General features: G+C 41.2%; 1 protein-coding gene and 2 non-coding genes across 3 annotated transcripts in view; 2 read left to right on the plus strand and 1 right to left on the minus strand.

The window, feature by feature from the left end:
• LOC108098314 (protein sickie) overlaps window positions 1-13,389 on the plus strand; it is a 145,118-nt gene that overhangs the window by 412 nt on the left and 131,317 nt on the right. The window contains 2 exon segments of the mRNA XM_017201127.2: window positions 6,752-7,364; window positions 7,366-8,478. Of these exon segments, the coding sequence (XP_017056616.1) occupies window positions 6,873-7,364; window positions 7,366-8,478 (1,605 nt within the window). The 5' untranslated portion in view covers window positions 6,752-6,872.
• On the minus strand, window positions 8,558-8,753 carry LOC122320666. The gene has a single exon (XR_006245770.1). It is a non-coding gene; the product is annotated as a U2 spliceosomal RNA (small nuclear RNA).
• Window positions 9,366-9,493, plus strand: LOC122320663. The gene has a single exon (XR_006245767.1). It is a non-coding gene; the product is annotated as a U5 spliceosomal RNA (small nuclear RNA).

A 13,389-nucleotide genomic window follows, 5' to 3' on the forward strand; every position in this document is an offset into this window, starting at 1 on the left:
ACCACCGCCACAGGACATTGTCTATGAATGTCGGTTTGCCGTTTTGGCACCGCCGTGACTTCCGTTTCCTGTTTTAATGTTTACTTTATTTTATGCCCGGCGAAAACATATCCTTCTCTCTCTCTCTTTCTCACTCTCTTTCTCTCTTTCTGTCACATGTGTGGGTATGGATTTTTTAGCTAATGTAGTGGCATTTTAGGCGCCACGATATAATAGATAATAAAACGTAATGTCGTCTTTTTGGCTTAGGACCCCGGAATGCGAATGTTTCGTTTTAAGGAAGTCTCCTTTGGCATTTGGTGCGTGCCCTCTCCCGATTATTGCGCTTGTGGGCGTAATAAAAATCAGTCCGACCAAATCTCTCGTTCGCTGAAAATGTATCAAGAAACAAACAGGCCATCATCGTGCCTTAAATTAGATTGGATGACGTGCCATAATGAGGATCTTGGAGTGCGTGTGTGGGCGGTTCTGCCGAGTCAAAGGATATAGGGTATATTAATTTGTACGACATTGGAGAGGGCTTACTGTGGAATGGATTTCGAAAGGATTGGGGAAATGTTTATTGCCAGTTTTAGTTAAACTTGATATAAACACTAGACGCTTCAATATAAACACAGCGATTTTATTATTTTAAATTTAATTTATAAAGAAATTCAGAAAAAAATATACATTTGATTGGTGATTTTTTGTTAAGCCAATGTATTATGGCATAAATTGTGCGTGTTTAGTTATGCAAACTTGTTTAAAATTCAATGAAGATTAGTTCACTGCATTAATTAGATTGAGCTTGTGAGCTTTTAGGCCCTAGGGTTTTCGCATGAATTATTCAGCCAAATGTTCATCTATTTAAACACACATTTGAGCTTTATCTGAAAGTTTTAAAAAATAATTAAAGCTTATTTTTATTTCAATTATTCCTATCCAAAACAAATTTAAATTTAAGAACATCCTTGAAGCTTCCCACATCCATCGGCATTTCTTTTCATTATGTGTGTTTGCCTTACTTATTATGCATCAAATGTTGCCGAAAGTAGAAGTGAGCACAAGAATACAACGTGTTTGTCTAATTTTCGGAAGCCAAAACTTCCGTGGACGTGTTGAGCAGCACAAAATCTGGTTAAAGTTTATGCAACCAATATGCTTTCACAATATCTTAAGGAGTTTGCTAAAACTTAGAGAAGTTTGTTATTTATACACAATGCATTCAGAGGCATATGCCTAAGGAATTAGTCTAAAGATTTTATAAAGCTGGCTTAGCAGTAAGTTTTTTTTCCGCTAAGATTTAATTTAATTTTTAACCTTTTTTAATTACTAACCTTTGTAATCACTACAAAGAATAATTTCATTGCTGTAGCAGTAAAACCTAGTTTTAATCTTCTAATTACCCAAGACCTTCGTTTTTTGAAAACATTTTTTTTATTAAAAGTTTTTTGTAGGTGTTCTTTTTCTATGTTTCTGCTCGTAATGAAGTTTCTTCTTGACCAGTTTAAATTGCTTTAGCTCTGTGGAACATACTTCTCACACATATGGACAAACGAACATGGACATGTCAGTTAAATTCAATTTTCCACTGGTAGCAATTAAAGCCCCCCAGTCCAGTCACTCAAATCCCCCCAAGTGCGTTGTGTCCCACTGTGTCTGATATGTGCTCCTCTCACTTCCGGCGCAACCGGAAGTACTCAAGCAAGCATGTAAAGGGAAAAGGGCAAACAAATCCAAAATAAACAAAAATCATGGATACAAAGAAACAAAAAAACAAAAAAAGAAAGGAAGCTGAACAGAGTACAAGCAAAAGGACGGAAAAAGAAGATGCTGTGTGTGAAAAAGAAATGCTTACGGAGCGGAAATTAAGACCCACTCCAGTGAAACGGGCCACGCCCCCCGAAAAACAAAGCTGCCAAAAGTTCGTAAACAAACACATGTCTCGTCTGTCTGCTCCCCTTGGATCCCCCCTTTCCCTCCACCCCCACCAAAAAAAGCCCCCCGAACTGTGTGTAAACAATCCCAAACATATCACATTTTAATCCGATGTAGTGGAAAATTGCGCCATGCGAAACAAGCTGCTAGGGAAAATTGTTTTCCTCGCACTGTGAAATCCCGAGAATTGATTGTACGCAATTTTTCGTCCTTAGCGGATTAGTGAAGACACGTAAAAAGTTGGAAATGTCTTCTCCGCTTACGTAATTAAAAAGCCAGGAGCGGCGAGTTCTAAATGCGACTTGCTTGTTATCCTTGTTAGCAGCTTTCGGTGCCATTTATGTTAATGGCTTTCGTGCACCTGGCTGGCAAATCCTTACAAATGTCCCTCTTGCCGTCCTCAAATTGAATAGTCCTCGGTGCGTCCGTCGTATGGTGCTAATTTATGAGCTTGAGGCGTGACCATATGGTTGCACATCCGTCTGCAGGGACACTTCGCTTCAGGATCTTCTGGGTCCGGTCCGCTCCGGTCCGCCTGTTTATTTGCTCAATTTATGAAGTTGAAATATGCTTTTGCCGTCCACGTCGACAATGGCTCGGAAAATTGTCGAGGCGGGGCGTAGATGTAACTTTAAATTAGTGGAAATTGTATGCGGTCGAGCTTATAAATATTCAAAGGTTTTTCGATTGCTATCATGGGGGACAAGTGCTGGCTATTTCGCTAATGGGGAAACAAGTCATCGTAAATACCCAACAAAAGAAGGGTACTTTCGGTGGGGAATAAGCTTTGATATTTTTGGTGCAAAGATACAAATTTCTCATAATAATAAAAATAAATATGAAACTTTGTAAAACTCTTCTCGAAGTGATTGATTTTTGGGTTCTAATTATTAAAGTATTCATCATATTTTTAAAAGAATTTCAGAACTTTATAATTTTTTGAAAAAGAGTTTTACAAATTCCGAAAGTATTCATTTGCCTTTTCCTTTGGAGGACCTTCCATAAATATTTATACATTTTCCAGCTAATTTCGATAGCAGCTGACGCTTATTAATATGCTCCTGATAAATATTTATACTTCAAGCTTGAATTAACACAGGGCCATTAAAATTCTGCTAATGTTTACAGAATTTTTTTTGGAGGGCATAAGAAAGCAGAGAAAAATCTTGTTTTCATTTCCTCCGCCAGTTTTTTTTTCGTTTTCCTTTCGCCTTTCCCCCACCATAAATTGTCTATTGCTGTCATACTTTTAGGCATTTAATAAATTTTATGACTTCGTTTGTGGATCGGAGAGGGGAAATGAGAGGGGCTGCTGTTTTAGCGTTGCTTTGCTTTCGTTTTTTTAATAACATTCGACGTGGTCCCCGCTGGTTTTCCTTCGCAATTTTCCTCCTGTTCGCCGTTGTCCGCCCGAGGATATACGCCTGTCTCCAGACTCCCCCCTGCCGCCTTTCTCCATCCGCTTCCACTTTTCCGAATTGCAAATATGGGTATTTATGCCGCCGACCCGCCATTCCGCTCCTGGTTGCTCCCCGAAGTATGCAACAATCTTTTATATGAGTTTATTATGTATGCTTTTGCTTGAAACACACAATTTCCTCAAGCGATTTCCGTTTTCCCCACTCGATGGGTCTTATTAAATTTCCCATCTCCCCCATCCCCCCAATGCCCCTCATTATCCTTCAACCTCCGCGCAGTTGGCTCGTTAAGTAACGAAAATACGATGACTGCTTGCAAATTGCGCTTTAATTGAATTGCACATAGATTCTGCTTTAGTTCTTTTCCGTTTTTATTATTGTTTTTTGCCCTCCAGCTAGAGCGGTTGGTGCCACGCCTACCGCCCCCAACTTGCGGCATAACTCAAAAGTCTTTAGAAGTGTTTCAAACTGTCATATGCATTGTTCTTCTCGTTTTCTTACTTTGGTTTTTTGGCACAGGCTTTACTACTTTGCTATACTCTATGAAAGAGATTGGGGTAAATGGAGATTGATTTGATTATTGATATTCAATTATTAACAAAATTAATATAAAATGTATAAAAATTTAAAGGATAGCTTACTAAAAATGTTAGAATGTTTTATATTTGCTTTATTATTTAATATGAATTATTCACCAAGATGTTTTATAAAAGAATATTTTTATTTATAGCGTTGATTAAATTGCACTTTTAAATAATAGTTATTACTTAAAACAGATCTTTAATTATCACTTAAAAATCTCAGTGATTACTTCTGCATTGCCATACTTATACTTTTCGTTTTTGTTTAAACAACGCTTTAGATTTGCTTGGGCTTTCGGTGAAAATAAGAGCAACTGGAGGAAAGAAAGAAAAGCGTGCACTTTTCTAAGTGGGTTTCGTATGAAAAGCGAGTCAGGAAAAAAAGGGAGAAGTGGTTTGAAGCTGACGGGTGGAGGGGTTGAGGAGTCGAGGGGGAGTTGGTCAACTTAGCAGCAAATCAAAAGCATTTCTAACCAACTTGGCAGCGAAGTTTGCACAGCGCGTTGGGCGCAGAAAGCTCCACTGAGGGAGCCGAGATTGAGTGCAAATAAAATGATGTCATGAAGTGGGTGGCTGGGCTAAAAGCGCCGCAATGCATGCTCCACTTTATTTCAGCTATCAACTCGTAAAGTTTGCGGCTTGATGGCCTCCAGCAAAACGTCGGGAGTCCCGGTGGTTGGAAATGGGGATCCCTTCCCTCTCCTTTTTTGGGAGCAGAACTGGAAGAGACCACGGCAGTGCTGCAATTACTAGTTGAAATCCGAGGACTGGGAGGTTGCGGCACAACTCAATGCAGAAATCTTGACAAGTATTTTGTCAACTTTGACTGCTGCCAGCTGGAGGCTGGAGCAAAAGCAGATGAAGTGCGAGTAACTTCAACCTCAGAGCAAAAGTGTTTAACTTTAAGTCCTGTCTCCTGTCTTCCTTCTTTCGTTCGCTGCTTTTCCTCCTTTTTTTTATGTGAGGAGTCATAGAAACCGAAAGTGTCAGAGATTAGGTGATGCTGGAGTGCACAAGCCACGTGGCTTACAGATCGACTTAAAGCCAAAGGGATGAGATAAAAGGGAATATTAGGGAAGCTCTTTTTCTTTAAATAAAAAAAATAGGTATTATTTCACAAATATTAAATATTTATGGTTTGCCTAAGCTGTTAGTAAGTTTATTAACTAATATTTTAGTTATGAAAATTAACAAACGACTAAAGCGAATAAGTAATGTGTTGACCCACTTAAAGTTTAGCTTTCAAAATATTTATAGGTTTAATTCATTTAATAAGTTTGTTCATTTGCATATTTAACTCCAATCTGGATTAATCAACCTTGAAGTGATACTGCTGCAATCCCTTTTTGCGCCACCTTCGCTGGCACTAATTAACTTGATTCAGTATTCGAGACTAGTGCCATTGCCTACTGCCATCTGCAATTCAATTAAAAATTAACATTTTAATTGCAAATTACTTTGTGTATACTTTATGGGGCGAAGCTAACAGACACACAGACAGCCAGTCACAGAAACCCACACAGAAACACAGAGAAAACGGCAGGGAAACTCCACTTAAGTGGAGTAACTTCTTTCATTTTATGCCACCTGCAGCCTGACGGAAACGGAAAAGGTGGCAGAAGGAGCCACGGGAGCCATTGGAACATCAGCTCATTTCAGGGCGTTTAATTTTATCATGCGCCAACAATTATGCAACTTGTTGGTTCACTGACTCAAATGGCCAGGCGGTTTTCAATTTGTTGCCAATAAAACTTTTTCCATTTCGGTTTTCCCTCTCAGTTGTTTTCCCCACAGTGGCCTAGGAAAATTGTTCTTTTCCGGTTTTGCTGCCTCGTCATAGTTCTGTGAGTGGCCTAAAATAAAGAAATTAAAACTCTAGTGCGAAAAGTTTATTTTCGGTTTGTTTAGTGGGAACAATGCAGAGATAATCGCATTTTTGTTCAGCTAAATGTTTGCTTTATTTATTTCGAACACTTATTTACCCACTAAACTTATTTAAGCATTTTTAATAAAATAGATACCTGAACTTGAGTTTTGCACAATTCTTTTGTTCATTTCGCTTTACACTTGATAAATTCATGGCACCATTTGCTGGCAATTTGTTATTGATATCTCTGGAATGTCTGCAATTGTTGGGGGGAAATTGAAGGTAAAACGAAACTTAATCAAATGTGAAACTTTAGTGAGCACTTGATATGCATTTTCGTATTGAATTTCGATTCCACCTTCTACGTACAATCATTTTTATTGAGTATTTCCACAAAAAAGGGGAAAAATACTTTTGCTTTTGTCGGTGACTGAATAAAGAAATACATGTGTGCAATGGAATTAAAGAGGAAAATATCTATGTTTTTCTAAAAATGTTTAAAGACATTTGGAGATATTGTACCCTTAGGAACATTTCATTTGGATATCGACCTTTATTGCCATCATTTAAGATAAAACGGAACATACAGTACTTCAATATGTATTGTTCACCTTTTTTCATAACCCTTGAAGCGGTGGCATTCCTGTTAATTGCTTTTGTAGACAAATTATAAAAACCTCGACTTTGGCATTGTTTTGGGGCGCACTGAAACACTTCAAAAGCAGACAAAACCACGACGTAACCATGACCATGACTTTGCCCGCAAAAACAACCATCCAACATCCATCCAAAATAAAAATACAACTCTTTTTTCACCCAACTCGCTGGGTCAGTTTTAATTTAACTTTGACATGCATCAGCTCAAAAATCCAATTACAAGCGCAAATGTAAACAGAAAGAGAGAAAGAGTCCCTTTTTTTTTGCGTGAGACTAGAAAACCCATTAACGCCTTTTTGCCCACCATAAAGATGAAGATTTATGAAACCATTAATTTTGCCCAAGCGTGGATAAAAAAAAAATGTATACAAAATTTGTGAGTGAGTGAGTGAAAAGTGCTGAACCCAAAAGAGCGGCAATGAAATCGTAGAAATGTCCAGCCAGGCGGGTAAACTGCGACCGGGTTCGTCGACCAAACCCGATCGCAATGCCAACGAGGAGAACCAACTGGGCGCCAAGCCCAAGGGCCAAAGAACTGACAACCATCAGCAGAGTCAACAGAAGTCAGTGCCGCATGCCAACTATATGGAACTGGAGTTCCTGCCCACGGAGCCCACGACATCGGGTCAGAATGCCACATATCCGGATCTGCCGGTTAGCTATGCCACTTGTCTGGTGGGTCCGCCACCTTATAGAGAACCACCGCCGCCGACACCACCGCCCCTTTCCCAAATGCCCTCGCGTCTGCTGCACTCTGCCCCAAATACTCCGAGCCGGGGCAAGGTCGTTCTGAGCAAAAAGGAGCGCAAGGAGCTGAGCAAGCAGCTGGGCATCGATGAGGCCTCCATACTGAGCAGCAGTGCCCAATCAAGTCCCTACAAAGGACGAGTGAGTGAGCTGAAAAACTGCATTGCCCGCGGCCTCTTTTGCCACCCTGCATCGCGGCTCGCAGAAGTCCTTGCAACAGCAGGAGGAGCGTCCAATTAGCCAGGAAATATCGCCACCACCGCCGGCTCCGGAATCAGCGAACAATAATGAGGACGTGGCCGATTACTCCGAGAAGCTGAAGAATCTGCCAGTGAGACAACGCAAAGCTGCCACCTCGCATATGGAGAACTACTGCCTGTTCGATCCGGTGGACTTCATCAACGAAAAAGCCATGAGATATCCTAGTTCCAATTCGCATGGCTTGCGGGATCCCCTCTTCAGTTCTAGGCAGCATTTAGTTTGCGAGGACGAAGATGAAATGGTGCCGGAGGTCATTTACGACAATGAGGAGCTGGAGCTAGAGGAAACGATTATCATAGAAACTTCTGGCATGCCAGAAGCCGAATCTGAAGCAGAACCCACACCCAAAACTTCAGAGATCCTTTCCAGCTTTGATCACCACAACTATTTTATCATTGAACCGGGTGACTTTTCTCTGGACATTGGGATACCAAATCCTTATACCAACGAACAGCTGGTGAATGCCAAACTGGAGCAGCAGAATTTGGAAAAGCTGTTCAATGAACTGGAAAACACAGCTAGTATGTCGAATAGTCAGGAGTCCAAGGATACGGAAACCACTTCAACTGCCCTTGTTGAGTCCTCCACCTCCACGAATTCTGCCAGTTCAGCAGGCAGCTGTTCTCTGCCAAATCCCGCCCAGCAATCGATGAAGAAAAAGCTGACCTTTCTGAACCTTTCACCTTTTCGAAGTGGCAAAAAGTCCAGCAATAAAGATGCCTCTGAACAGCAGAGGGCCATATCCGAGTTGGTCAGTACGGATCACATGTTGCACCTGCAACAACTTTTGCAGCAGCAGCGAAAGGATCAAAGATCGCACACAGTTCCCACGGAGTCCAACTATGTGTTGTTCAATCCTGGCCCAGTGCCCAGTCGTCATGTCCAGTACAAAATACGGAAGCCACGACCTCTTTCAACTCACAGCGATGCGGACAGTGGATTTCTATCGCCTTGCTCGCCCGACGAACTGAGGGCCAATCCGGCCATCCTGGTGCTCCAGCAGTGCGACAGTGTCCAAGGATACATGGAGGTGAGTTTGCTTAAATTTGAATTTGTTTTCCATCTATCAAGGAGATTCAAATGCACAAAGCACATAATGAAATTTATCAATCAGTTGGGCCGAAGTCCCGGCGGTACTGCAATACCGGGCCAACCCGCGACAGAGGTGGAGCAAGCCCCTAGCACTCCGTCTGGTTCCAAAAATCAGTTTAACATTTGTTGTCCTCCAATGGAGGAACTATCAGATGTTAAGCTGATAAGAACAGATACTACACTTTGATCTTAGCCATAGGGCCGAGAAGCGATAACCCCTCAAACCAAAGAAAGAGGCCTTCATAAAGGCCGAGCTAGAACCAGTTGGGAATTGGTGTATTTAAAAATAACACGAGAGTCCGGGAAGTATACCTTAAGGGATGATTTCTGAAGTTTATTATTTACAGTTTCAATCGCTAGGTAAAGTCTTGGTTGACCATCCTATGTTAACAAGGAATGCCATCGGAATTTACGCAAATTCCCCCTGTGGAAAACAGCCCACGTTAAACCGGCAGTCAATGGCTTGAGTTGTTGATAAGAAAGCCAAAGCAAATCAGAGAAAAAGTCCTCATCGTGAATGTTTTTAAAATGTTTATGACAAAATTGTTAGCGGAAACGCGATTTATAAAGAAAACAGCGTTGCTAAATACAATTTCACAATAAGATAACCAAGACCAATCTTGTTATTGTATTCTTATCTCCAGCTACGCAACATGGATGTCGAATTTAAACCCAAGACTTCCCTTCGGATCTTTGAGGTACCCTATTCAGGTAGCTAACTGTAATAGCTACCACCTTTCAACTTATTTTCATCAGCCGCTTCTATAATTCCCAAACAGTTCTGGCTTATAATAAAGCAATAGGCATAGAGCTCGATGGATGAAATCACTCTGGTTTCTCTTCAATTGTCGAATAAATCTTTCGCCTTTTACTAAAGATTTCCGTGGAGAGGGACACTCTAATGAGTCTAAAATAATTTTTACTAAGGCCCGGCGACTTATGTTACTGGGCCAATGAAATATATATTTAAATAAGAATTCGAGAGACCGAAAACTTGTCGAAGCTATGGCCCCTCTTGGGGTCGCTTATCTGTATCATCGGAGATTTGGAAAAATCTAACCTAAACAAAGGTCAAAAATTCAATCACATGGCAACTGAAAATTTTGAATGCAATTCGTTTAAGAATGCAATTACAAACGTTTCAAATCGGACCAAAATTGCCCCTATGCCACTTGAACATCGAAAGAAAACGGCTGAAGTTCTGGGAAGGGATGCTTGGGAGAGTTTCCATTTAGAAAATTTCTGTTGAAAGCTTTTAAGACAAGAATAGGAATATAAATCTTCTTTATTTTCAATTCACTTGCACATTATTTTATGTAAATCTGCGTATTTATGCCAAGATGCAGCCAAAAAAGTGGATACATAATGCTATAGCCATTCGGGTTACCTTATGGCTTATTTTTTGGGGCTCTTGTGCCCTCAGCAATATTCCCAGGGCATTTAACTAACTTTCATCCATTTTCTCTATAATCCTCTTACCGTAATGCGAATCGCGGCATTAACCACTGGAAGCACCCCACACAGCAGGTCGCATCGGCTTATCTACGATATATATATGTATAATTTAAGCCGGTAATCATTGCGGGCTGTTTCCGATGTCGCACTTGTCGCCATTTGCCGGCTCACTTATCTTAACGAGCGAGCAACTTAACAAGTCTTATTATGCATCTTGAAACACCCCAGGGGAGGTGTTACATTCACCCTCACCACCCCATTGACGATAGCACACCACCCACGCAAAGTCCATGAGCAATTGTCAACCCCCAGTTGCCGAATCGTTGGGTATAAATTATCAAAAAACACACACAGGGCCGTGGAAGTGCAGTTTTCGACTGCCTCGAATGCATTGCGAATGATTTCCCAGAATCAGGCAGGCAGCTTTTTGCCAACAGGAAGCCCTCTTTTGGTTCTGCTGGATTGCATCTGGCTTTCCCATTTTCTCTGGCTTTTGTTTCCCCATTTCTTGTTGCCCCCGGGGAGCAATCAATCGTCGCGTTTTCACTGCGCGCTTCATTAGTTTTTCCACCGCCGAACATTAGTTTGATTGTGTGCCCAAGTGAGGGACAGGTTGGAAAAGAAAAGCGGGAAAGGAAAAGCCAAAAGGAAACAACGACGACAACCACACACACACACACACCAGCTGCGCTTCAATCTTAGCGACTTTTAATGGAATTGAATTAAAATTGTTGCCATGGAGTGTTGAGTTTTCGGAGTGGGTGCACTTATACGCGGGCCACATAAGCTCTTTCCCTTGCCTCTTACGAATTTTCCTTGCCACAGGCATTTTCTATCATTTGCAAATTGAAAATGCGCGCTGTAGTACTCGTACATTTTCGCTTTGAGGCGGCGGGCGTGCTACCAAAAAAAAAAAGGCAAGAAACCATCACAACCCTCGGTGATGGGAAGCTCTTGGGGCGATTTTTTGCTGTCTGGACCATCTAATGAAACGACGACAGGACATCAAGTGAAGCACACTTTTTGGCCCACTGGAGTGGCCTGCAAAGTGTCAAGTGCATTGCTTTTCATATCCTTGCGGCCCATGGTGGTTGGTTCGTGGGTTTGTCGGGTTTGTTGGTCGGATAGATGGCCGGGTGAGCTGCAAATGAAGGCCTTCTCCAAAAGCCGAGGGTTGAAGGGGAAGTACAGGGAGTCCTGCACCAAATGGGATGTAAATTGATATACGCGGGCGGGGCCAAGAACAGGATCAGCTGGCGGGCTCAAAGGTGAAATGCTGTCATACCTGCAATGGATGTAGTTGAGAAGGGAAAATTAGTTTCCGTAGTTAGGAGAAAAAGAAATTGAGGAAAAATAGGTCATTCGAGAAGGTGGTGCGAATTTCATGTACATATGTTGGTTAAACAGAATGATTGCTAAGCTACAACAATTCCTTGGGTTGTAATTAAAAACATAATAATATCAAATCACACTGGACAGTCGTTCGCAAAAAAAAAAAAAAGAATAGAAAATATGTATAATTAATGTGTTGAGTTGCACATCTAGCATACTATTATTTCTTTAATCTTTTGTTATTATTTTTTTTATCAAGTGGTATGTCTGGAAAAAATAATGAAACTGCCCGTTTTTCATGCAACTTTATCTTAATAACCAAGCTCCATTAAACCAAAGAATTCCTTTCACAATTACACAAAAACCTCCCTGGAGCAACTCATTTGTTTCGAAATTTTTATCGCCAGCAAAAACCAGAAGTTACAATCAAGATACAAACAGCTGCAGCATCAGGAGTCAAGTGTTGTAATTGTCTGCCCAGTTTGGCTCGCAAAACTTAAACCACACTTTTCCACTTCACATATTCCACCCCATTTTTGTTCGAATGCCACTGAATCGCAACGCCGACTTAACTCGAATGCCACTTTCCATCAAAGTCAAAGCAAACAAAAACATTTTCGGAATTTATGCAAACGGCGGCTGGCGCTTCCATAACCATAAATTACTGTCCCCCTTCCTCCTTCACAAACTGGGGAATTGGTCAACGGATTTTTGGCCTAGGTCTGTTTTAGGCTACTGGCCGTTTCAGTGAAAATTTTAGACAATTTTGTGACGTGACTTTGCCCCCTGCTCGAGCGAAAGTCTCAATTGCAAATTGCAAACAGCAGTGAGGCATGCAATTTTGCTATCCGTACTACACACCCGCGCACCCGGCGAGTTTTCCTGGAATTTTCACCAAGTTCTCTCCACAGGACTTGTCGCGAGGCGCTAAGCTGTCAACTGTCAGGCATAGTCCTTGGTGTCCTTGCCGCAGCGACAGGATGCTGCCGCTTTGGCTTTGGCTGCACCCTCGAAAAAGGGTGGCTCTACTTCGCTAGTTGTTCACCCAAATATCGTTTACCCTTTGCAGAGAGGGTGGGTGGCTCTTCCGCGGTGAAGGATAATTCAGGGGATGTCCTTTCCCGAGTCGCGTGTCCTGTGGCTACTTTATGGACCTACCCACACACACACACACCCCCGTTTCCCCTCGAAACGCCCCTGATTAGTCCAATAAGTTGTAAAAAGTGTCGCTACTACGGCTGCTGCATTCCCTTGGTGATTATCAGATGTTCAGCTGGCCAAGGGTGGGGATTTCATTTCGATAACTTTTTGATTTATGACCGGCAATAAATGTTCAATGCATTTTATAATTATGTTGCGCCTTCGGCGACAAATGTACGGAAAATGCCATTGCCATATGTGCGAAATTGTTCATAATTATGGATTGGGTTTTTACTGCTTTTTGCAGCAAAAATTATGTTGCATTTTATGCACTGTTCAAACCAGATACATGTTTTTTTCACAAGGGGATTATAAAATCAAAACGATTTTAAAGGTTAATTGGTAATGTTATACACTTGCAGGAAAAATTATTATTTAAAAATACATTACTTTAAAATACAGTACATTTAACTAAACCTGAAAAGGGATTAACTGGATAAGAGCTGAAAAGAAAAATTCTCGTTTCAAAAGGTTAATCATCTCTGGATTTAATTTATCAAGCTCACGTGAGTCCATTTGCCATTTGTATTTCAGACAACAGCGAATTAAAATGGCAACAAAGGTCCGATTCAACGGAAATTAATTTCGCTTTCGCATTTAACAATTAAGCAAGGACGGATGTCCTCGATAAGGAACTGCAACTACGACTGTCAATATTGTAAAAGCTCCAACTCATTGCCCAGCATGATGTCCTTTGGGCATTTCCCTCTCACCCGCAAAACAGAAACAGATTAAGCAGCAATTTATAGAGAAAATACTTACTGGGGGGCAGGGGGTGAAATAATAATTTTAATTTTAATTTTTCTGCATTAATTTGTTTTGCAGTCCAGTTCAGTCGTCCTTCGAGGCATTTTCCTGAGTT

The sequence above is a fragment of the Drosophila ficusphila genome, unplaced genomic scaffold (assembly GCF_018152265.1).
Source record: "Drosophila ficusphila isolate 14025-0441.05 unplaced genomic scaffold, ASM1815226v1 contig_712, whole genome shotgun sequence".
NCBI lineage: Eukaryota > Metazoa > Arthropoda > Insecta > Diptera > Drosophilidae > Drosophila > Drosophila ficusphila.